Genomic DNA, 26,969 nt, shown 5'->3' with positions numbered 1-26,969 from the left:
ATGCAGCTATAACCTATCTACCTATAACAAATATTACCCTCGTATTTTGATCCGGTCGGTCCGTTCTTTTACTCCGTCGTCATCGTCTTCTTCTTCTTCTTCTGGCCCACCAGGTGAATTAAGTGCTATTGGCGGAGTTACAATGCATATTAGGCTACCGCCACCTACTGCACCGGAGTTGTAACTACAAGGTACATTCACAGACAGTCCCATTGCTTTTATGAGCGGTCGAGCGAGTCAAAAGCCGAAAAATCCATTTGTGGCGGATGTAATTATTTCGTGGCGGGCCGCCACGAATAAATGAATGTGTGGGAAACACTGGTATGTAAACTTATGAGCACAACTTGTGTGTGTGTGTGTGTGTGTGTGTGTGTGTGTGTGTGTGTGTGTGTGTGTGTGTGTGTGTGTGTGTGTGTGTGTGTGTGTGTGTGTGTGTGTGTGTGTGTGTGTGAATATGTATATATGTGTGTGTGTGTATATGTATGTATGTATGTATATATATATATATATATATATATATATATATATATACAGGTAAAAGCCAGTAAATTAGAATATTTTGAAAAACTTGATTTATTTCAGTAATTGCATTCAAAAGGTGTAACTTGTACATTATATTTATTCATTGCACACAGACTGATGCATTCAAATGTTTATTTCATTTAATTTTGATGATTTGAAGTGGCAACAAATGAAAATCCAAAATTCCATGTGTCACAAAATTAGAATATTGTGTAAGGGTTAAATTTTGAAGACACCTGGTGCCACAAACTAATCAGCTGATTAACTCAAAACACCTGCAAAGGGCTTTAAATGGTCTCTCAGTCCAGTTCTGAAGCCTACACAAACATGGGGAAGACTTCAGATTTGACAGCTGTCCAAAAGGCAACCATCGACACATTGCACAAGGAGGGAAAGACACAAAAGGTTATTGCTGAAGAGGCTGGCTGTTCTCAGAGCTCTGTGTCCAAACACATTAATGGAGAGGCAAAGGGAAGGAAAAACTGTGGTCAGAAAGTGTACAAGCGATAGGGATCACCGCGCCCTGGTCAAGATTGTGAAAAAAAAACCATTCAAAAATGTGGGGGAGATTCAGAAGGAGTGGACAGCTGCTGGAGTCAGTGCTTCAAGATCCACCACCAAGAGACGCTTGAAAGACATGGGTTTCAACTGCCGCATACCTCGTGTCAAGCCACTGTTGACCAAGAAACAGCGCGAAAAGCGTCTCACCTGGGCTAAGGAAAAAAAGAGCTGGACTGCTGCTGAGTGGTCCAAAGTCATGTTTTCTGACGAAAGCAAATTTTGCATTTCCTTTGGAAATCGAGGTCCCAGAGTCTGGAGGAAGACAGGAGAGGCACAGGATCCACGTTGCCTGAAGTCTAGTGTAAAGTTTCCACCATCAGTGATGGTTTGGGGTGCCATGTCATCTGCTGGTGTCGGTCCACTCTGTTTCCTGAGATCCAGGGTCAACGCAGCCGTCTACCAGCAAGTTTTAGAGCACTTCATGCTTCTTGCTGCTGACCTGCTCTATGGAGATGGAGATTTCAAGTTCCAACAGGACTTGGCGCCTGCACACAGCGCAAAATCTACCCGTGCCTGGTTTACGGACCATGGTATTTCTGTTCTAAATTGGCCCGCCAACTCCCCTGACCTTAGCCCCATAGAAAATCTGTGGGGTATTGTGAACAGGAAGATGCAGAATGCCAGACCCAAAAACGCAGAAGAGTTGAAGGCCACTATCAGAGCAACCTGGGCTCTCATAACACCTGAGCAGTGCCAGAAACTCATCGACTCCATGCCACGCCGCATTAACGCAGTAATTGAGGCAAAAGGAGCTCCAACCAAGTATTGAGTATTGTACATGCTCATATTTTTCATTTTCATACTTTTCAGTTGGCCAACATTTCTAAAAATCCCTTTTTTGTATTAGCCTTAAGTAATATTCTAATTTTGTGACACACGGAATTTTGGATTTTCATTTGTTGCCACTTCAAATCATCAAAATTAAATGAAATAAACATTTGAATGCATCAGTCTGTGTGCAATGAATAAATATAATGTACAAGTTACACCTTTTGAACGCAATTACTGAAATAAATCAAGTTTTTCAAAATATTCTAATTTACTGGCTTTTACCTGTATATATATTTATGTAATGTATGTATGAATACATAATAATAAAAAATGAATAAGATCTATTGACTTTAGGACCATAAAGTAAGTGTGTTTATGTCCATCTTGTTTTGTTTACTGTACATACTGTAGATTTACTGACTTAAGACCATAAAGGAGGTGTGTTTGTGTTCATAGGATCCTCGGGTGCTGGACGCCATGTTGCCCTACCAAGTGAATTACTACGGCAACCCCCACTCCAGAACGCATGCGTACGGCTGGGAGAGCGAGACCGCCATGGAGACCGCACGGAAGGTCCTTTTAATGACCTATTTTCTTTCCTTCTGTCCCTGCGGCCCTCACACCTGTGTGCTCTCTCTCCCAGTAGCAGGTGGCTGATTTGATCGCGGCCGACCCCCGAGAGATCATCTTCACCAGCGGCGCCACAGAGTCCAACAACATGGCTGTCAAGGTCCCAGTATGCTTTTACCAATAATAGTGTCTTTGGCCAACAACTCATCAAGACCCAGTGTTATTATCATTATTATTATTATTGTAATCATTATTATTAGCATTATTATTATTATTATCTATATTATTATTATCATCATTATTGTTAGCATTATTATCATTGTGATTATTATTATTAGCATTGTTATCATATTATTATTATCATTATTATTGTTATTAGCATTATTATTATCAGTATTATTATTACTATATTATTATTTTTATATTATGATTATCATTATTATTATTAGCATTATTATTATTATCTATATTATTATCATCATCATTATTATTAGAATTATATTTAGCATCATTATTATTATCATTGTGATTATTATTAGCATTGGTATCATTATATTATTATTATAGTGATTATTATTATTAGCATTGTTATTATATTATTATTATTAGTAGCATTATTATTGTTATTAGCATTTTTATTATCATTATTATTATTATCATCATTATTATCATCATTGTATTATTATTATGATAATTGTAGAAAATGGATGGATGGATTATTATCATTATTATTATTATTATCATTATTATTATCATCATTATTATTAGCATTATCATTATTATTATTTATTCAAAAAGTGCCCACCTGGGTGGAGGTCAACATACACTGTCGACAACTCTTCTCGACTTTCGCCGGTTTTTAATTACATTTATTGCCAAAAATAGGTCTGGGTTCTCGTCTGTTGGGGAATCAAACGAAGACTTGCATCAATGATGAACCAGGGCTGGGCCGATAATACGATATCAATATACAGGTAAAAGCCAGTAAATTAGAATATTTTGAAAAACTTGATTTATTTCAGTAATTGCATTCAAAAGGTGTAACTTGTACATTATATTTATTCATTGCACACAGACTGATGCATTCAAATGTTTATTTCATTTAATTTTGATGATTTGAAGTGGCAACAAATGAAAATCCAAAATTCCGTGTGTCACAAAATTAGAATATTACTTAAGGCTAATACAAAAAAGGGATTTTTAGAAATGTTGGCCAACTGAAAAGTATGAAAATGAAAAATATGAGCATGTACAATACTCAATACTTGGTTGGAGCTCCTTTTGCCTCAATTACTGCGTTAATGCGGCGTGGCATGGAGTCGATGAGTTTCTGGCACTGCTCAGGTGTTATGAGAGCCCAGGTTGCTCTGATAGTGGCCTTCAACTCTTCTGCGTTTTTGGGTCTGGCATTCTGCATCTTCCTTTTCACAATACCCCACAGATTTTCTATGGGGCTAAGGTCAGGGGAGTTGGCGGGCCAATTTAGAACAGAAATACCATGGTCCGTAAACCAGGCACGGGTAGATTTTGCGCTGTGTGCAGGCGCCAAGTCCTGTTGGAACTTGAAATCTCCATCTCCATAGAGCAGGTCAGCAGCAGGAAGCATGAAGTGCTCTAAAACTTGCTGGTAGACGGCTGCGTTGACCCTGGATCTCAGGAAACAGAGTGGACCGACACCAGCAGATGACATGGCACCCCAAACCATCACTGATGGTGGAAACTTTACACTAGACTTCAGGCAACGTGGATCCTGTGCCTCTCCTGTCTTCCTCCAGACTCTGGGACCTCGATTTCCAAAGGAAATGCAAAATTTGCATGGTTGGGTGATGGTTTGGGGTGCCATGTCATCTGCTGGTGTCGGTCCACTCTGTTTCCTGAGATCCAGGGTCAACGCAGCCGTCTACCAGCAAGTTTTAGAGCACTTCATGTTTCCTGCTGCTGACCTGCTCTATGGAGATGGAGATTTCAAGTTCCAACAGGACTTGGCGCCTGCACACAGCGCAAAATCTACCCGTGCCTGGTTTACGGACCATGGTATTTCTGTTCTAAATTGGCCCGCCAACTCCCCTGACCTTAGCCCCATAGAAAATCTGTGGGGTATTGTGAAAAGGAAGATGCAGAATGCCAGACCCAAAAACGCAGAAGAGTTGAAGGCCACTATCAGAGCAACCTGGGCTCTCATAACACCTGAGCAGTGCCAGAAACTCATCGACTCCATGCCACGCCGCATTAACGCAGTAATTGAGGCAAAAGGAGCTCCAACCAAGTATTGAGTATTGTACATGCTCATATTTTTCATTTTCATACTTTTCAGTTGGCCAACATTTCTAAAAATCCCTTTTTTGTATTAGCCTTAAGTAATATTCTAATTTTGTTACACACGGAATTTTGGATTTTCATTTATTGCCACTTCAAATCATCAAAATTAAATGAAATAAACATTTGAATGCATCAGTCTGTGTGCAATGAATAAATATAATGTACAAGTTACACCTTTTGAATGCAATTACTGAAATAAATCAAGTTTTTCAAAATATTCTAATTTACTGGCTTTTACCTGTATATCGCTATAGACATGTACTCGATATCAATATTAAATGCATTCCATAAAATATTCGATATATATTTATATTTTTTTGGTCAGAAGACACCAGTAATGATGAAGCAAGATTAGTTTCATGAAGTCACTCGCAAACAGTAAGTGTCACTGGGCAATGGGATCAGCCAATCGCGTAACAGTATCAACTACACCTTTCCTGCGGTTTGGCTCCCCGTCCCAGACCGTAGTCGAGGAGCGCAGGGGAGATGTTCCCTCCAGGGCCCTTGTTTTAATACATATGGGATCAAATCATGGCATGCATGTAAACTTGTGCAGCTTGAACAGATAAACAAGGTCTAATACGCCTGAAACGGTTTATTTGTATTTTTATGGTCTTAATCATTTTTATAATATGGCCATCAAATTTTAGCTTCGGGTCCAAAATAACACCCAAATATTTCTATTCATTTACCTGCTCTATTTTATTTTGATGAATGTTGACCGGAATTTCATTTAATGATTGTTTCTTCAAAGACTGTTTGGTTATAATTGAGGGTAAAACAGATATTTTGAATCCCTGTTTCTATTTTAGCTAGCTGTTTAGTATCTCTGAAGCCTGTTGAGGGGTGTCGGCTCTCCATTAATACCACCATTTTTAAAAATCAAAGTGGTTTGTCCTGTGCGAGATCATAGAGTGTACCGTCCTGCTTAGTATCTTCTAACAGACATGTCCGCCATGTTTGATCAAGGGAGAAATTATCACTGTGATCAAACTCAAATGAATTGCGATCATCAAACACCATCATATAATTGCCTAAGTTCAATATAAGCCTTGATTCTTCCTACTCCTTTTCACACATGTCCAAATTTATCCAGGAGATGTTCCTTAATGTTAGTAAGTAAGTACATTTGATTTATAAAGCACTTTTCACATATAAAATCACAAACTGAAGTGAATTATATTTATATAGCACTTTTTCTCTAGTGACTCAAAGCGCTTTACATAGTGAAACCCAATATCTAAGTTACGTTAAAACCAGTGTGTGGTGCAAGTTGTTCCAGAGTCAGGGAACTATAGCCTGGAATGGCAGGGTTTTAAAATGAGTTTTGGGGATCTTTAGAAGAGCCTGGCCTGAAGACCCTGAAGAGTAGGGGCATAACAAGTCAGTGATGTACTGAGGGGCCCCACCATGCAACGCACGGAAAGTCGGGACTCAAATCTTCAACTGAATTTGACTGGAAGCCAATGAAGACTGGATCAAATGGGGGTGATTTGGGCTGGTCTGGGGGCACCGGTCTAAAGTCTGGCAGCCGCATTTTGTACCGTCTGAAGTCTCTTTAGCGTTGACTTGTTGAAAAGAGTGAAGAGAGAATTGCAATAATCAATACCAGTTGAAATGAACGCATGAATAATCATTTCCAGATCCAATTTCTCACTTTAGAAATATTTCTGAGATGATAAAAACAGTTTTTGGTCAGTTGACGACAGTGACCTTCCAAAGACATGGACTGATCCAACCTAAGCCCAAGGTTTCTGAGGCTGCTATTAACAGATGCACCCAGAGCACCAACGGAGTTCTTGATCAGGAAGATTTTTATCAGGAGCAATTATCAGATTTCCTTTTGTTAGAATTTATCTGGAGGAAATTTGAAGACAACCGGTTTTTGATAGAGGATATGCACTCCAAGAATTCAGATAAAAAGTCAAACTCTGAATCATTGAAAGAGCATAAAAGTTGAATATCATCTGCCTGGAAATGATAAGAAACATTTTTATACACTTCACCCTTGCTCATGAAGGGTCATGGTTAGCGCCTTGCATGGCAGCTCCCACCATCAGTGTGTGAATGGGAGAATTTGGAAATAGTGTCAAAGCGCTGTGAGTACCTTGAAGTAGGGCTGGGTGATATGGCCTTTTATTGATATCTCGATATTTTTAGGCCATGTCACGATACACGATATATATATCTCCATATTTTTGCCTTAGCCTTGAATGAACACTTGATGCATATAATCACAGCAGTATGATGATTCTATATGTCTACACTAAAACATCCTTGTTCATACGGCATTAAAATATGCTAATTTTAAACTTTCATGCAGAGAGGGAAATCACAACTAAGGAAATTTACCAAAACTGTATTTATTAAACAGTTATTAAGCAGTGGCACAAACATTCATGTCATTTTCAAAACAGAAAGTGCAAGATTGTCAGAGACATTTTAAAACAAGCTATTATTGCACTTTCGTGCATGATGTCAATAAGATGACATATCAAAACAACACTAAATTAAAGTGCACTTTTTGTACAGAACGCCACTACAACAGTTTAAAACAAATAAGGTGCACTTTTGTGCATGATGTCACACAAGATATTTCAATAACTGTCAAATAAAAATGAGCTGCATAATAGGAAATCAAATAGTGTATGTCCTACGCTATGTGGTAGGTTCCTGCGGACGTTATCTCCTTCTGTTGTCGACTAGTTTTTTCATACGGTGTTGATGTGGAAATGGTGGCTTGGGCGTTTTGTGGGTGTGGCATCGAACGGAGATGTTGACATGCAGAGTTTCAAGCCCTCTTCATTCTCTAGCGGGTGACTTTTCAAATGATGCTACAAATTAGCAGTGCTGCTACTTTTTGCAGCAACGTTTTTGCCGCACACTTGACATATAACGGTTGTCTGTTCGACATCTTACCGCTTGAAGCCAAACCACCGCCAGACGATGGACCCCCTGCTGTTTTTCTTGGGAAATAATTCTTCCTTCATTTGTTACCAGATTCGCACCTTCTTTCTCTCGTGTTACCGCTCGCACCGCTAGCATTACAGCTATCGTTACCCATGCCGCTACCTCTCTGCTCCGTGAGAGCGTATGACGTTGCATGCGCGACAGTATGTAAGAAGGTGCGCTTGTTTTATGTCTCTGTGAGAAGGAAAGACAAGAAAGAATGAGAAGAGCCTGCAGTGTAAAGCCCGCAGCTAAAAGCAACTGCGTGAGAACGTATACTCTAATATCACGATATACTCATTTTCTATATCGCACAGAGACAAACCCGCGATATATCGAGTATATTCCGTATATCGCCCAGCCCTACCTTGAAGGTAGAAAAGCACTATAGAAGTATAATCCATTTACCATTTAAAACTACTGATCAACCTATCAAGCGGCATCAGATACAACAAAAATAAAACAAGCCCCAGAACAAAACCCTGGGTGTACATGACCGGTTGGACACATTGGACATGACATCATTAAAAGTTCTTCCATTTATATAAGAAGTAAACCACTGGAGAACAGTACCAGAAAACCCCATCTCAGATTTGAGGTGATCCACAGTATCAAAGGCAGATGTCAAATTGAGTAAAGATTCAGTGGCCATCATCACGTCACTGGAAACTTTCAAAAGAGCAGTATCGGTGCAGTGAAATAACCTAAGGCCCCATTGGTATTTATCATAAAAATCATGTTTTTCCAAAAATGAGGTTAGCTACTTAGCTACCACTTTTTCAATGATTTTTGACATGAAGGAAAGTTTTGATATGGGCCAGTAATATATAGGCGCCATGTTCTCACCAAGGACCACCTCAGGAATCGCAAGTACCAATGAGCAACAGCAAACACGGTAGCATAGTAGGCCTAAGTAGTCATTAAAAACAAGGCAGCGGTAACCCTGTGTTGGAATAAGCGGGTTGCACCTTATGGCGTAACAGGAGTCAGAAAGTCTTCCTCTGGTTTCCCACCTGCAGGGCGTGGCCAGGTTTTACAAAGCCAGCAAGCGACACGTGATCACCTCGCAGACGGAACACAAATGTGTCCTGGACTCCTGCCGCATCCTGGAGGCCGAGGGCTTTCGCGTCACGTATCTGCCAGTTGAGAAGAACGGACTGGTGGACCTGGAGGTACGTCACTAAACTACTAGAACTTCATGAATACGACATAAGGCCTGACCTACTGAAGCACACGCAGAGCTGATCCACTAAACTTGGGAGCAGAATAAGGCGTGCAATCCATTTTGTGTCTTCATCAATATGCTAAATAGATGTTGATCATCAAAAGGCCCACAATACAGATGCAGATATAATTGTTTAGCACACGCAATGTGATTTATCAACACTCATCAACATCTTATTTAGCGCGTGTGAGGATGTGCAAAGTGAAAGTTGTACACACGTTGCAGGATTACAAACACCACAATCATATGTGTGTCAACCTGTCAGAAATAAAAATATTAGACACATCGTCTATTCAGTGACATCCTTTTATAATTTGCAGGATCACGCACACCACAATCCTCCATCATACGTGTGTGTCAACCTGTCATAAATGAAAATATAAGACACATTGTCTATTCAGCAACATTCTTTTATAATGTTACACAGACACACCACAATCCTCCGTCATACGTGTGTCAACCTGTCAAAAATGAAAATATTAGACACATCGTTTATTCAGCAACATTCTTTTATAATGTTACACACACACACACACACACCACAATCCTCCGTCATACGTGTGTCAACCTGTCAGAAATAAAAAATTATAGACACATTGTCTATTCAGCAACATCCTTTTATAATTTTATAGCTGCTGGATGACTTAGGGGCTGACTCAAACAAATTGAACTGATGTGTTTTGGTGTCTTTAAGTTGTTGTTTTTTTTTTTTACATAGAACGTATATTAATACATTTATATGATTAAAATTTCTTGAAGGATTCATTTTTTTTGCGTCTTGAGGACAGGAATGCTCCTTTGTATCTATTGTAGATGCACTTAAGACGGCCTGTGAAATGCCCATAAAAAGTGGTAGATGTCTCCTGCTGGTTTGAAAACATGACTATGCAGTAAATGAGTGTCTCCATGGTGATGGCCCGTATGGTACACGCACAATCCTCATTTAAATAGAGCGGTCTGCGCCACTTTTGAATTGCACACGCAATCCAAACCAATTTTATAGTTTTCACATGTTGTTTTGGATCTTAGTAAATCAGACCCTTGAGCATAATGACTTTTTTTGCAGCTGCTGGAGAAGTCCCTCACACCTGACACCTGTCTGGTGTCCATCATGACCGTCAACAACGAGATCGGAGTCATGCAGCCTGTCAAAGAGATCGGTAACTAAGTTGATGTCCAACATGCATGCCAGTGCAACATGATGCATCAATATAAGCCCCGCCCACTCATTTCATTCTGTGCATACTTTCATGAAATGTTGTGCTCATTGACCAATGCAACACAAGACTGGAGAACCTTCCATCTGTCCTGGCAAGTTCCTGGCCCAGGGTCCCAGACTCCTTGCATTGAGGGCCCTCACAGCAATACTATAAACATCTGCAGACAGTAATCATTTTTTGTGATCCTTTCTCAGTCCACTCCACATCCTGTACAAGCACTATTAACAACACAACATCAAAAACAATAACAAGTCCTTCAATTCAAAGCCCTGTCTGTCCTAGTCCTGAGTCTGGTCTTAGGCACCACAGGTTGAAACTGGCTCTCGGACCTTAATGCCGAGCCGGAGGATGAATGTGGCTCAGATCCGTGACAATAATGCTTGCTCTGCACGCAGGTCACCTGTGTCGCTCCAAGGGCGTCTTCTTCCACACGGACGCTGCACAGGCTGTGGGGAAGATTCCCATCGACGTGTCCAAGTCCAAGATAGACCTAATGTCCATCAGTGGTCACAAGATCTATGGACCTAAAGGTAAACACCAAAACTGTTCCAATCAAGTACACCTTGGTCACATCTAGTCTTAGACTTCGATTGGTCACATCTAGTCTTAGACTTCGATTGGTCACATCTAGTCTTAGACTTAGATTGGTCATATCGAGTCTTAGACTTAGATTGGTCACATCTAGTCTTAGACTTAGATTGGTCACATCGAGTCTTAGACTTAGATTGGTCATATCTAATCTTAGACTTAGATTGGTCACATCTAATCTTAGACTTAGATTGGTCACATCTATTCTTCGACTTAGATTGGTCACATTTAGTCTTGGACTTAAAATGGTCACATCTAGTCTTAGACTTAGATTGGTCACATCGAGTCTTAGACTTAGATTGGTCACATCTAGTCTTTGACTTAGATTGGTCATATCGAGTCTTAGACTTAGATTGGTCACATCTCGTCTTGGACTTAGATTGGTCACATCTAGTCTTAGACTTAGATTGGTCACATCTAGTCTTAGCCTTAGATTGGTCACATCTAGTCTTAGACTGAGATTGGTCACATCTAGTCTTCGACTTAGAATGGTCACATCTAGTCTTAGACTTAGATTGGTCACATCTCGTCTTAGACTTAGATTGGTCACATCTAGTCTTAGACTTAGATTGGTCACATCTAGTCTTAGACTTAGATTGGTCACATCTAGTCTTAGACTTAGATTGGTCACATCTAGTCTTAGACTTAGATTGGTCACATCTAGTCTTAGACTGACATTGGTCACATCTAGTCTTAGACTTAGATTGCTCACATCTAGTCTTAGACTTAAAATGGTCACATCTAGTCTTAGACTTAGATTGGTCACATCGAGTCTTAGACTTAGATTGGTCACATCTAGTCTTTGACTTAGATTGGTCATATCGAGTCTTAGACTTAGATTGGTCACATCTCGTCTTGGACTTAGAATGGTCACATCTAGTCTTAGACTTAGATTGGTCACATCTCGTCTTAGACTTAGATTGGTCACATCTAGTCTTAGACTTAGATTGGTCATATCGAGTCTTAGACTTAGATTGGTCACATCTAGTCTTAGACTTAGATTGGTCACATCGAGTCTTAGACTTAGATTGGTCATATCTAATCTTAGACTTAGATTGGTCACATCTATTCTTCGACTTAGATTGGTCACATCTAGTCTTGGACTTAAAATGGTCACATCTAGTCTTAGACTTAGATTGGTCACATCGAGTCTTAGACTTAGATTGGTCACATCTAGTCTTTGACTTAGATTGGTCACATCTAGTCTTTGACTTAGATTGGTCATATCGAGTCTTAGACTTAGATTGGTCACATCTCGTCTTGGACTTAGAATGGTCACATCTAGTCTTAGACTTAGATTGGTCACATCTCGTCTTAGACTTAGATTGGTCACATCTAGTCTTAGACTTAGATTGGTCACATCTAGTCTTAGACTTAGATTGGTCACATCTAGTCTTAGACTTAGATTGGTCACATCTAGTCTTAGACTGAGATTGGTCACATCTAGTCTTTGACTTAGAATGGTCACATCTAGTCTTAGACTTAGATTGGTCACATCTCGTCTTAGACTTAGATTGGTCACATCTAGTCTTAGACTTAGATTGGTCACATCTAGTCTTAGACTTAGATTGGTCACATCTAGTCTTAGACTTAGATTGGTCACATCTAGTCTTAGACTTAGATTGGTCACATCTAGTCTTAGACTGAGATGGGTCACATCTAGTCTTAGACTTAGATTGCTCACATCTAGTCTTAGACTTAGATGGCTCACATCTAGTCTTAGACTTAGATGGCTCACATCTAGTCTTAGACTTAGATTGCTCACATCTGGTTTTAGACTTAGATTGGTCACATGTAGTCTTAGACTTAGATTGGTCATATATAGTCTTAGATTGGTCACATCGAGTCTTAGACTTAGATTGGTCACATCTAGTCTTAGATTGGTCACATCGAGTCTTAGACTTAGATTGGTCACATATAGTCTTAGACTTAGATTGGTCACATATAGTCTTAAACTTAGATTGGTCACATATAGTCTTAGACTGAGATTGGTCACATCTAGTCTTAGACTTAGATTGGTCACATCTCGTCTTAGACTTAGATTGGTCACATCTAGTCTTAGACTTAGATTGGTCACATCTAGTATTAGACTTAGATTGGTCACATCTAGTATTAGACTTAGATTGGTCACATCTAGTCTTGGACTGAGATTGGCCACATCTAGTCTTAGACTTAGATTGGTCACATCTAATCTTAGACTTAGATTGGTCACATCTAGTCTTAGACTTAGATTGGTCACATCGAGTCTTAGTCTTAGATTGGTCACATCGAGTCTTAGACTTAGATTGGTCACATCTAGTCTTAGACTTACAAACCCCAAAACCAGTGAAGTTGTCACGTTGTGTAAATGGTCAATAAAAACAGAATACAATGATTTGCAAGTCCTTTTCAACCTATATTCAATTGAATAGACTCCAAAGACATGCACCTGGGGATAAGTTGATTGGCAACACTAAAAATTGGCCCTAGTGTGTGGATGTGAGTGTGAATGTTGTCTGTCTATCTGTGTTGGCCCTGCGATGAGGTGGCGACTTGTCCAGGGTGTACACCGCCTTCCGCCCGATTGTAGCTGAGATAGGCTCCAGCGCCCCCCGCGACCCCAAAAAGGGAATAAGCGGTAGAAAATGGATGGATGGATGGACTGCAAAGACAAGATATGTAATGTTCGAACTGGTAAACTTTATTTTTTGCAAATATTAGCTCATTTGGAATTTGATGCCTGCAACATGTTTCAAAAAAGCTGGCACAAGTGGCAAAAAAGACTGAGAAAGTTGAGGAATGCTCATCAAACACTTATTTGGAACATCCCACAGGTGAACAGGCTAATTAGGAACATGTGGGTGCCATGATTGGGTATAAAAGCAGCTTCCATGAAATGCTCAGTCATTCACAAACAAGGTTGGGGCGAGGGTCACCACTTTGTCAACAAATGCTTGAGCAAATTGTCCCAACAGTTTAAGAACAACATTTCATCAAAAGGTTTAGAGAATCTGGAGAAATCACTGCATGTAAGCCAGTGTTTCCCACACATTCATTTATTTGTGGCGGCCCGCCACGAAAGAATTATGTCCGCCACAAATGGATTTTTCGGCTTTTGACTCGCTCGACCGCTCATAAAAGCAATGGGACTGTCTGTGAATGTTGCTTGTAGTTACACCTCCGGTGCAGTAGGTGGCGGTAGCCTACTATGCATTGTAACTCCGCCAATAGCACTTAATTCACCTGGTGGGCCAGAAGAAGAAGAAGAAGAGGGACGGACGGACAGGATCAAAATACTCGCCGGCTACTTTTCATAATGATGGCGCTTCCTACGTTTCTACCTCAAACGTCCAAAAGCTGCTGAAAGCCTTGATCCAGGATGCCATGGGGGAAAAAACTTAAATGGTGCCTTTTGGCGATAGTTAGCAGCTTGGTGGCTCATAGCCGGCTAGCTAACGCTTGCTAGCGTGGTAGCATTGCTTCATTTTTACAGGTGTTATAGGTAGATAGGTTATAGCTGCATCGCTCGCGGCTCGTCATATATTTAACGTTAATCCGCGATTTCACCGAGCGTTTCACTGACGGTTTCGCCTGACGCTGCTTCATTAACACCGCCGCTGTTTGACTCGGTCACCTGTTTTCATACCGACGAGCTAACGTGTCCAGGTTATAACCCTGTTGTCAAACACACGTGGACTGAAGCTAAGTTGTCCACTGTCCACTGCGGCATGTGAATGCAATGAAAATAATAAAATCTGAGCCAACCAGCTGTTAAAATGTTGTCCAGGTTAATGTTTTGGCCATTAAAGGCCCTTCATTTCAAGATTTCAACTGTGATCGGGCTTTAAACAGGTGGCTGACCTGTTCAGATGAGTGTAACTGCTACTGGTCAAATAATGTGAAATAGCATTTAATTTTACATGTATGCAATGCCATTTAAATGTAATTATAGATAATAATAATAATAATAATAATAATAAATACTGTGTAGTGTTGTAAATAGTCAACGGGAAGGATTCTAGTAAGATATAAGCCATGAGCACTACACAGCCAGAAAAAACCTAGGCAGGACAAGTAAAAATATTGGGGCAAGTAGATTTGAGAACTCAGGCACTGTACATAGAGCGGTTCTGCTCGTTAGTAATAAATTCTAATGTTGGATGTTCACTCCTTCACACAGATGAGTATAGAAAAATATTTTCAACGGCCGAAAAGGGCTCGACTTGGAGAGGAGGTAGGCCTACAGTTCGGACCACAGGTGCGACCTGTTCAGCAGCAGCAGCAGGAGGAGGAGGAGGAGGAGGTTGACTGACTGTGGCAGGACACCTCTGCCTCTGTTTCACTTCATGTTGCTGGTAAATAATATGGTTGTAGTAGTAGGCTAAAGTTAAATTATTTAGTATTCACTAATTAAAGGGGCAGAGCTTTAAGAGACATTTTAGCTTTTATATTTTATAAGATATATTTTTTTGTAAGAACCACAATTAATAAATATATTTCAGTCAATCACTAATTGTTCAAATCTGTATATAAATATGTACATAAAATGTTGTAATTATATTCCAACTCCGCGTTCTTCTTGGTCATTGCCGCTGCGATGACCATGACTAAATTCTAAGTTCATGATTATTTGCAAAAAAAAAAGAAGTTTCTCAGTGTGAACATTAAGTATCTTGTCTTTGCAGTCTATTCAATTGAATATAAGTTGAAAAGGATTTGCAAATCATTGAGATAGGCTCCAGCACCCCCCGTGACAACGAACGGGACAAGCGGTAGAAAAATGGATGGATGAATGTATTCTGTTATTATTTACCATTTACACAACATGCCAACTTCACTGCTTTTGGGTTTTGTAGTTTCAACTCTAAAGCGCCAGAAAACAAATACACACCCCAAGTTTCTGTTCATACCGGTACAGCATTATTGTGAGGATTTTGAAATACCGCGGCATCTACAAAACCGTCACATGTCTCCTCCATGAAGAATGACTACTCAAGTCATTCCTGTCCGTCTTTGTGTGCACAGGTGTGGGGGCGCTGTACGTGCGGCGCCGACCCCGGGTGCGAATGGAGCCCCTGCAGAACGGCGGCGGCCAGGAGAGAGGGCTACGCTCGGGCACGGTCCCCACGCCGCTGACTGTCGGCTTGGGAGCCGCCTGTAGCATCGCCCAGCAGGAGATGGAGGTCAGACTCCACACGCGCGCCTCTCTCTAGCCCTGGACGCATACAGGAAGTAAATGTGTGTGCGCGTGTGTGTGCAGTACGACCATCAAAGAGTGTCCATGCTGGCTCACCACCTGGTCCAAAGAATGATGTCTGAGATCCCTGATGTCATCTTGAACGGAGACCCAGACCAGCGCTACCCTGGTAGACCACAACACGGCACTTAGCATCCTGACAAGAAGTGTGACGCCATGCTTTGTGTGCCAGGCTGCGTCAACTTGTCCTTCGCCTACGTGGAGGGAGAGAGTCTGCTGATGGCGTTAAAGGACGTGGCGCTGTCCTCCGGAAGGTGCTCCCCGCCCCCGCTCAAATACTCCTGACTAGGGTTGTACGGTATACCGGTACTAGTATAGTACCGCGATACGAATTAATCATATTCGGTACTATACCGCCTCTAAAAAGTACCGGTCCCCGCACCCCCTTTTTTTTAACGGGCAGGCCAGCGCATCGTCGTCACGTCATGACATTGCTGGTTTTACGAGCATAGGAGCATGTTCGGCAGCGCACACACATGGAGTACTTACAAGCAGACACAGTGTGTAGACAGAAAAGGGAGAACGGACGCATTTTGGTGTAAACAGTAAAGATAAAGGTGAAGTTATAACACTGAAACACCCTCAGGAAGAGGTGCTTTAAGACATGGCTAGCTAGCTAGCGACTAACGTCCAGCCGCAGTCGGCAGTGTTTTAGCTACTTCTAAATCCCTAATCCTCGCCTCCATGGTGACAAATAAAGTAAGGTTCTTACAGGTAATATTATCACTGGAGGACGAGGAATAGCTAAACATGCTTCACTACACACCGTAGTAGGACACAATAGCTCACCGGCGTCACAATGTAAACAAATGCCATGGGTGGATCTACACCTGACATCCACTGTAATGATACCAAGTACAAGAGCGTATCTAATCGATACTACTATGATTACATACATATTTTTTTAGCATCACAAAATCTATTTTATTTTTTATTTTTTAATGTATATTAAGTTTATAAACTCAGTAAATATGTCCCTGGACACATGAGGACTTAAATTATGACCGATGTATGATCCTGTAACTACTTGGTATCGGATCGATACCTAAATGTGGGGTATCATCCAAAACTAATGTAAAGTATCAAACAAGAGAAGAATAAGTGATTATTACATTTTAACAGAAGTGTAGATAGAACATGTTAAAACAGAAAATAAGCAGATATTAACAGTAAATGAACAAGTAGATTAATACATTTTTACAGTATGTCCTTCATAATGTTGACAAAATAATAGAATATAAATGACACAATATGTTACTGCTTACGTCAGCAGACTAATTAGTCTTTGTTTGTTTACTTACTACTAAAAGACAAGTTTTCTAGTATGTTCACTATTTTATTTAAGGACTAATTTACAATAATAAACATATGTTTAATGTACCCTAAGATTTGTTGTTCAAATAAAGCCAATAATGAAATTTTTTGTGGTGCCATTTATTTAGAAAAGTAGCGAAATACATTTTGGTATCGGGACAACACTACTCCTGACAACAGCCGCCTCCTAACGCCTGTCTTTCTTTGCTGACGCACAGTGCGTGTACCTCGGCCTCCTTGGAGCCGTCCTACGTGCTGAGAGCCATCGGTGCAGATGAAGACCTGGCCCACTCCTCCATCAGGTACGACATGTTCACCCCGCCCAGCGCTGGCTGTCACTCACACATGTCCACCTTGGTGCTCGCCAGGTTTGGGATCGGTCGCTTCACCACGAAGGAGGAGGTAGACTACACTGCGGACAAATGCATCCAGCAGGTCGGGAGACTCCGAGAGATGAGGTGAGACCAGACCCAGTCCACTTGAAAGTAGGAATATTCTTCTGTCTGCAGTTCTAACAAAAAGGGTCATAATGCCTATGGAAGTTAAGTAGTTGGCTTGTTTGAGTCAATCTATCGACACCTCTATCCAAAAATGGAAACAGTCGGTTCCACCTGGTTAGCAGAAAACCCCCTTCAGTCAGCACAGACGTCATAACCTCATCAAAGCTCACCTTGGAGCATTCCCACTCAGCACCAACATGGATGAGATGGTAGAACACATCCAGATGTTTGTGGCAGAACATTATTGACTTCACCGTGGTGCGTTCAAGGACCCTCCGGTCAAGTTACAAACTGAGGTGCCACTAGTTGTTAAAGATAGGACACTATTAACAATAATATCATAATAATAATAATGATGTATTATGATGATTTAATAATAATAATGATGTATTATTATGATTTAATGATAATAATAATGTATTATTATCATTTAGTCATAATAATGATGTATTATTATGATTTAATGATAATAATAATAATGTATTATGATTTAATGATAATGATGTATTATGATTTAATGATAATAATTATGTATTATTATGATTTAATGATAATAATGATGTATTATGATTTAATGATAATGATGTATTATTATGACTTAATGATAATAATGATGAATTATTATGATTTAATAATAATAATGTATTATTATGATTTAATATTGATGTATTATTATGGTTTAATGATAATGATGTATTATGATTTAATAATAATGTATTATTATGATTCAATAATGTATTATAATTTACTACTAATAATAAATGTATTATTATGATTTAATAATAAAAATAATGTATTTTGATTTAATAATAATGTATTATGATTTAATGATATATTATGATTTAATAATAATACTGATGTATTATGATTTTAAAATAATGATGTATTATGATTTAATAATACTGATGTATTATTATGATTTAATGATAATAATGATGTATTGTGATTTAATCCGGTCTGCCTACTCCAAATACCCTTTCCCTATTTTCATTCTATTGTGTTGTTTATTTATATGCCTTGGTTTTATTGTATTTTATACTGTTGTAAGCGACCTTGAGTTTCCTGAAAGGCGCTATGAAATTAAATGTATTATTATTATTATTATTATTATTTAATAATAATAATGATGTATTATTATGATTTAATAATAATCAAATGTATTGTGATTTGGACCATTCAGTGACTTGATACTCAGAAGTAAGGAGAAACTTGACAGATTGATAATCATATAGAAGTGAATAATGATTAGATCAAATCATATTCTTGATATTGACATTGTTGTGAAATCAAAGCTAAGGATCTTCTCTAGAAATGTTTTCCCATCTTTAAAAACCTCATTCCAAAAGCTGGTTCTATCAGAGTTGTGTCTGAAAGTTGTGAACTTTGTGTGTTGCAGTCCTCTGTGGGAGATGGTGCAGGAAGGCATCGATCTGAAGAGCATCAAGTGGACGCAGCACTAGTCACCCCACTTACTGTTTTTTTTCTCTTTTGACCTACTTAAACACGCACAAACCTCCTGTCACGCTACACTTTGAGGGAGAGAAAAGAAAAACTCTCTTTGTCGTTATTATCACCATTTCATTGACAACAACTCTTAATGAGTTGTGTTAGTCAGTGATGACAATATTATTTGTGTTGCTTTTTTATATGAATGAGCTTTATTTGTGCAGCCATGCAGTCTTCTACTGGAGGTGTGTGTGTGTGTGTGTGTGTGTGTGTGTGTGTGTGTGTGTGTGTGTGTGTGTGTGTGTGTGTGTGTGTGTGTGTGTGTGTGTGTGTGTGTGTGTGTGTGTGTGTGTGTGTGTGTGTGTGTGTGTGTGTGTGTGTGTGTGTGTGTGTGTCAGTAATCATGTCCGTGTGTGTGTGTGTGTGTGTGTGTGTGTCCATGTCAGTAATCATGTCTGTGTGTGTGTGTGTCCATGTCAGTAATCATGTCAGGGTGTGTGTGTGTGTCCATGTCAGTAATCATGTCAGGGTGTGTGTGTGTCCATGTCATTAATCATTTCAGGGTGTGTGTGTGTCCATGTCAGTAATCATGTCAGGGTGTGTGTGTGTCCATGTCAGTAATCATGTCGGGGTGTGTGTGTTCATGTCAGTGTTCATGTCAGGGTGTGTGTGTTCATGTCAGTGTTCATGTCAGGGTGTGTGTGTTCATGTCAGTAATCATGTCGGGGTGTGTGTGTTCATGTCAGTAATCATGTCAGGGTGTGTGTGTGTCCATGTCAGTAATCATGTCGGGGTGTGTGTGTCCATGTCAGTAATCATGTCGGGGTGTGTGTGTTCATGTCAGTGTTCATGTCAGGGGGTGTGTGTCCATGTCAGTAATCATGTCGGGGTGTGTGTGTTCATGTCAGTGTGCATGTCAGGGTGTATGTGTCCATGTCAGTAATCATGTCAGGGTGTGTGTGTCCATGTCAGTGTGTGTGAGTGTTCATGTCAGTGTTCACATGTCAGCAGCATCTGGTCAAACCCAAATAAAATCCTCTTCTTCTACACAAACCATTTAAATGGATGTCTTCTTTCCTGCTCACTCTTGCAACATCATTGCTTTTGAACAGTACTTGTATAATTAATGTGTAATCAATCTGATTAAGTATTCAAACATTATACACCGGGGGCCACGTACTGCAAAATCAAAAGATGTGGGCAACTTTGATGGTATTTTATTTTGTAGAAAAGCAAACAAAAAAGTATTTTTAAAAGTTTTAATCAAAGGATGTGGGGCACTTTGATGGTGTATGTTTATTTTGTAAAAAAGGTATGAAAAATCAAAAGATTTATGTTGTATTTTTTTCATTGGGTAAAGATATTTTTAAAGATATGAAAAATCAAAAGATGTGGGGCACTTTGATGGTATTTTTATTTTGTAGAAAAGCAAAAATAAAAAGTATTGTTAAAGGTTTTAATCAAAGGTTGTGGGGCACTTTTATGGTGTATCTTTTTTATTTTGTAAAAAAGGTATGAACAATCAAAAGATGTAGGGCACTTTGATGGTGTGGTTTATTTAGTAGAAAAGCACAAAAAAAATTTTTTTTAAGTTTTAATTAAAGGATGTGGGCCACTTTCATGGTGTATGTCTTATTTTGTAAAAAAATCTATGAAAAATCAAAACATGTGGGGCACTTTGATGGTGTATTTCTTTATTGTGTAAAGGTATTGAAAAGGTATGGAAAATCTAAAGATGTGGGACACTTTGTATTTTATTTTGTAGAAAATTTAAAAAAATGAATATTTTTAAAGGTTTTAACCAAAGGTTGTGGGGCACTTTAACGGTGTTTTATTTTGTAGAAGAGAAAAAAAGTATTTTAAAACGTTTTAATCAAAGGATAGGGGGCACATTTGATGGTGTGTCTTATTTTGTAAAAAAAATTATGAACAATCAAAAAAAGATGTGGGGCACTTTGATGGTGTGTTTCTTTATTGTGTAAAGGTATTTAAAAGGTATGAAAAATCAAAGGTCATAGGGCACTTTGATGGTGTTTTATTTTGTAGAAAAGCAAACAAAAACATTTTTTTTAAAGGTTTTTAATCAAAGGTTGTGGGGCATTTCATGGTATTTTATTTTGTAGAAAAGCAAAAAAAATTAAGTATTTAAAAAAAATGTTAATCAAAGGACGTGGGGCACTTTGATGTGTATGTCTTTTATTTTGTAAAAAAAAAATGATGAAAAATCAAAAGATTTGGGGCACTTTGATGGTGTATTTTTTCATTGTGTAAAGGTATCTAAAAGGTATGAAAAATCGAAGGTCGTGGGGCACTTTGGTGGTGTTTTATTTTGTAGAAAAGCAAAAAGTATTTTTAAAGGTTTTAACCAAAAGATGTGGGGCACTTTGATGTGTTTTTTATTTTGTAAAAAAAAAAAAAGTATGGAAAAATGTAAAGATGTGGGGAATTTGATGGTGTATTTTTTTCATTTTGTAGAAAAGCTTAAAAAAAAGTTTTTTTTTAAATTGTAATCAAAGGATGTGGGGAACTTTGATGGTGTATGTCTTATTTTGTAAAAAAGGTATGAACAATCAAAAGATGTGGGGCACTTTGATGGTGTATATTTTTATTTTGTAGAAAAGCAACAAAAAAAAAATGATTTTTTAAAAGTTTTAATCAAAGGATGTGGGGCACTTTGATGGTGTATGTCTTTTATTTTGTAAAAAAGGTATGAACAATCAAAAGATGTGGGGCACTTTGATGGTGTATATTTTTATTTTGTAGAAAAGCAAAAAAAAAAAAAGATTTTTTTAAAGTTTTAATCAAAGGATGTGGGGCACTTTGATGGTGTATGTCTTTTTATTTTGTAAAAAATTTATGAAAAATCAAAAGATGTGGGGCACTTTGATGGTATTGTATTTTATAGAAAAGCAAAAAAGTATTTTTAAAGGTTTTATCGAAGGTCGTGGGGCACTTTGATGGTATTTTAATTTGTAGAAAAGCAAAAAAGTATTTTTTGAAGGTTTTATCGTAGGTCGTGGGGCACTTTGATGGTATTTTATTTTGTAGAAAAGCAAAAATGTATTTTTAAAGGTTTTATCAAAGGTCATGGGGCACTTTGATGGTGTTTTATTTTGTAAAAAAGCAAAAAAAATTGTAGAACATGTATTTTAAAAGTTATGAAAAATCTAAAGATGTGGGGCACTTTAAAGGTATATTTTTTATTTTGTAGAAAAGCAAAAAAAAAAAAAAAAAAAGTATTTTTAAAGGTTTCAATCAAAGGTTGTGGGGCACTTTGATGGTATTTTATTTGTAGAAAAGCCGAGCTTCCTGTTGCATACTTGCCAACCCTCCCGAATTTTCCGGGAGATTCCCGAATTTCAGTGCCTCTCCCGAAAATCTCCCGGGACAACTATTCTCCCAAAAATCTCCCGATTTCCAGCCGGACAACTATATTGGGGGCGTGCCTTAAATGCAATGCCTTTAGCGTCCCCTCTCACCTGAAAAGGAGACAATTATACATGTCTCCGTTATCCATAGGTTTATCTATAACCCATAAAGTATGCAGGCACGGAGCTATTTCTCAGCATGTGTTCGTTCCAGCCGGCATGTTAATACACTGACACATAACAGCCGGATTCCCATCATTACTGTTTTTACTGTACTCTATATATATATATCAGGTTTCGGCAACCCGCGGCTCTTTAGCGCCGCCCTAGTGGCTCTCTGGAGCTTTTAAAAAAATGTATGAAAAATGGAAAAAGATAAGGGGAAAAAAAAATATTTTTTGTTTTAATATGGTTTCTGGAGGAGGACAAACATGACACAAACCTCCCTAATTGTTATAAAGCACACTGTTTATATTAAACGTGCTTCACTGATTCGACTATTTGGCGAGCGCCGTTTTATCCTACTAATTTTGGCGGTCCTTGAACTCACCGTAGTTTGTTTACATGTATAACTTTCTCTGACTTTCTAGGACGTGTTTTATGCCACTTCTTTTTCTGCCTCATTTTGTCCACCAAACTTTTAATGTTGTGCGTGAATGCACAAAGGTGAGTTTTGTTGATGTTATTGACTTGTGTGGAGTGCTAATCAAACATATTTGGTCAGTGCATGACTGCAAGCTAATCGATGCTAACATGCTATTTAGGCTAGCTATATGTACATATAGCGTCATTATGCCTCATTTGTAGGTATATTTGAGGTCATTTAGTTTCCTTTAAGTCCTCTTAATTCAATGTATATCTCATGACACACTATCTGTATGTAATATGGCTTTTAATTTTCTCCACAGATTTGTTTTTGTATTTTTGGTCCAATATGGCTCTTTCAACATTTTGGGTTGCCGATCCCTGATATATATATATATATATATATATATATATATATATATATATATATATATATATATATATATATATATATATATATATATATATATATATGTCTTAATAAGGTTATCCAAAAAATAGTGCTCGATACCGTAGTAGAGCGCAATATATGTATGTGTGGGGAAAAAAAATCACAAGACTATTTAATCTCTACAGGCCTGTTTCATGAGGGGGGTACCCTCAATCGTCAGGAGATTTTAATGGGAGCATTCGCATACCATGGTTTATATAGGGCACAGAGTGGGTGGGTACAGGCTGGCCTAGGGGCGTGGTGATTGGTTCATGTGTTACCTAGGGGGTGTTTCCGTCTATGGCGGCATGTTGTTACAATTTCGCTGCGCTTGTTGAGGGATGACAGGTCTGGACGGTAGATAATAAACAGTTTCTCTTTCAAGCATAGGTTGCATCTTTTATTACCACTATTGTAAGGTGTGCTGGATGCAAGAATTTGCCATGTTATTGAATATTCAACATTATTGTCTTTGAGGTCCCAAATGTGTTTGCTGAGTTCTGTGGTATTTCGCAGGTTTTTGTTCCTGAAAGAAGCCTTGTGGTTGTTCCATCTGGTTTTGAATTCACCCTCGGTTAATCCTACATATGTGTAAGCATCCCCCTCAACGGGGGATGCTTACAAACATCAGTTGTCTACCAATCTAAGGTAATACGCAAGGACATTAACACATTAAGGACACATTAAGGACATTAACACATTAACACATTAAGCATCCCCCTCAACGGGGGATGCTTACAAACATCAGTTGTCTACCAATCTAAGGTAATACGCAAGGACATTAACACATCCGACACATATGTAGGATTAACCGAGGGTGAATTCAAAACCAGATGGAACAACCACAAGGCTTCTTTCAGGAACAAAAACCTGCGAAATACCACAGAACTCAGCAAACACATTTGGGACCTCAAGGACAATAATGTTGAATATTCAATAACATGGCAAATTCTTGCATCCAGCACACCTTACAATAGTGGTAATAAAAGATGCAACCTATGCTTGAAAGAGAAACTGTTTATTATCTACCGTCCAGACCTGTCATCCCTCAACAAGCGCAGCGAAATTGTAACAACATGCCGCCATAGACGGAAACACCTCCTAGGTAACACATGAACCAATCACCACGCCCCTAGGCCAGCCTGTACCCACCCACTCTGTGCCCTATATAAACCATGGTATGTGAATGCTCCCATTAAAATCTCCTGACGATTGAGGGTACCCCCCTCATGAAACAGGCCTGTAGAGATGAAATAGTCTTGTGATTTTTTTCCCCACACATACATATATATATATGTGTGTGTGTGTATATACATACATGTATGTATATAAGAAATGCTTTAATTTCAGTGAATTCTAGCTATAAATATACCCCCCCCCCCCCCCGAATTCGGAGGTCTCAAGGTTGGCAAGTATGCCTGTTGGTATTTGTATTAATATTTCCGCCTTTTCTCTTGACAATATGCTTTTTTTGTTTGATGTTTCTTATCTGAAACTTAGCTTTTTAGGCGGAATCGTGAACACGACCACAATAAGTCCAATCGAAGCGCTACCAGCGTCCACCAACAAAGGGCGCCGTCGCGCCGCCATTGTCTCGCGATAACAGCAGGACATCGCGTTGCTTGTGCCGACATTTCGCGACTGCAGAGAGAGGGGAGCGAGCATCCGAGACGTCCGTGCATGAATCAAAGCCGAGTGTGTTAGTTGACAGATTGATCGGTAAGGACGACTGCTAACTGCTAAATGCTACACTCATATCGGGAGACAGAAAGTAGCAAACATGGCGGCGTGGTCTGCTCCCGCACACACAAAGCAGCATATAGCTAGCAGCTAGGTGGCTAACGGGGCGTAGCATGCTAATTTAGCTTAATGCACGTATGTCCACATTAGCGTTTTCTTGTCTTTTTTTGTCGCCTTAAAGGCTTCGTTTCGTAAAATTATTTGCTACTAAGAATTGTTTTGAGTGAAAGTCCATCTTTAGTTAGCCATGTGTATGCGGGATGCTGTTGCTAATGACCTCGCTAAAATCAATACTCAACACGTTATTGTTACTATTTTGTTATTTGGTTCGCTATAATGTTGTGTTTCTGTGACACAATGATGGACAGTTTGTTTAAGAGAGCATGATTCGAGTCTTTTTGAGCTTTGTTTTACTTTGCTCCTAGCTTTCATGCGGTGACGTCACATCCGCCATGATGATGATGTTGTTGCTGGTGTGCATTATTAGGTTCATGCGGTGACGTCACATCCGCCATGATGATGATAATGTTGTTGCTGGTGTGCATTATTAGGTTCATGCGGGGACGTCACATCCGCCATGGTGATGATAATGTTGTTGCTTGTGTGCATTATTAGGTTCATGCGGTGACGTCACATCCGCCATGATGATGATAATGTTGTTGTTGCTGGTGTGCATTATTAGGTTCATGCGATGACGTCGCATCCGCCATGATGATGATGATAATGATGATGATGATGATGTTGGTGGTGTGCATTATTAGGTTGCTGGCCTGGTCGTAATGAAGGCTGTTGTGGTTGCGATGGTGTTTGTTTGGACTAAATAGCAGCACAAATGTTGTTTGATGCCTAATTTTCCTTCCAATGTATCCAACTGTTTTTGTTTTGAATGTTTGTCGCAGACTTTGATGGGTTTTTTTTGTTGTCTTGATACTACTCTTCCAATGCAACAGTGCAGACAATGACTTCTACTGTGTGTACATATATATATTGAGGATGTAGCACCATCAAAATCTCACGGGACGATATTATCAAGGAATCAAGGCCATGATACGAGATTGTAGTAATGTCCCAAAAAAAACGATGACTTAGTGTGGAAAATGAAGTGCTGCTTACATGAAGGAAAAATATCCAATCAAATGTCGTCATATTTGTTACTAGCAAAAGGTGTTTTCAAAGTGCAAGGAAAAAGCATTTCAAGTAAGGAGCAAACATGAAAACTACCTGTTTAGTGTCTTTAAACTGACAGTAAACATTTGGTGTAACAACAAATAATATGTTTTTAATTGACAGTGTCAACAAACATGTAGTTGAACAAGACTAACAATCCTTTACAGTTTGGCATCTCTCAAATGACTAACTTGATGGGGTCACATTTTAAAAGGCCCACCATGGTTGCTTCTGATGACATGGACATGAGTTGGTTCTCAAAATTTTGCCTTACAAATTGACGTTTGACCTGGCTTACATCTGGGTTTTGCCTCAATATTTTCCAGGTGATGATTAATCAAGGGACTTGTCATGTTGACGATGGCGGCCTGGCAATATCTGCAAACTGTATTTTGTAAGTCCGTCACCTTTCGTTTTTCTTGACCGCAAAGCCGAAATGCGTCCAAACGTCCGATTTA

General features: G+C 39.1%; 2 protein-coding genes across 3 annotated transcripts in view; both read left to right on the top strand.

Annotated features, from left to right (window-relative positions):
* The window catches only part of nfs1 (NFS1 cysteine desulfurase), a 32,288-nt gene extending 12,014 nt beyond the window's left edge, over positions 1-20,274 (top strand). The window contains exons 3-13 of the mRNA XM_061984721.1: positions 2,311-2,427; positions 2,501-2,584; positions 8,712-8,864; positions 9,984-10,077; positions 10,533-10,667; positions 15,730-15,887; positions 15,965-16,070; positions 16,134-16,215; positions 17,494-17,577; positions 17,644-17,733; positions 19,172-20,274. Coding sequence (XP_061840705.1) covers positions 2,311-2,427; positions 2,501-2,584; positions 8,712-8,864; positions 9,984-10,077; positions 10,533-10,667; positions 15,730-15,887; positions 15,965-16,070; positions 16,134-16,215; positions 17,494-17,577; positions 17,644-17,733; positions 19,172-19,235 — 1,167 coding nt within the window. The 3' untranslated portion in view covers positions 19,236-20,274. The remainder of the gene's footprint in view (positions 1-2,310; positions 2,428-2,500; positions 2,585-8,711; positions 8,865-9,983; positions 10,078-10,532; positions 10,668-15,729; positions 15,888-15,964; positions 16,071-16,133; positions 16,216-17,493; positions 17,578-17,643; positions 17,734-19,171) is intronic.
* Positions 20,275-25,185: 4,911 nt separating this feature from the next.
* Positions 25,186-26,969, top strand: part of cpne1 (copine I) — a 58,948-nt gene continuing 57,164 nt past the window's right edge. The window contains exon 1 of one of the 2 annotated variants that reach the window (XM_061984722.1): positions 25,186-25,323. The gene's annotated coding sequence lies outside the window, so the exon portion shown is untranslated. The remainder of the gene's footprint in view (positions 25,324-26,969) is intronic. The other variant, XM_061984723.1, reaches the window with a different exon arrangement.

Source organism: Nerophis lumbriciformis, linkage group LG23 (genome assembly GCF_033978685.3).
Source record: "Nerophis lumbriciformis linkage group LG23, RoL_Nlum_v2.1, whole genome shotgun sequence".
NCBI classification, from domain to species: domain Eukaryota; kingdom Metazoa; phylum Chordata; class Actinopteri; order Syngnathiformes; family Syngnathidae; genus Nerophis; species Nerophis lumbriciformis.
The sequence above is the reverse complement of the archived record's forward strand: the minus strand, read 5'-3'. Positions and strand labels throughout refer to the sequence as shown.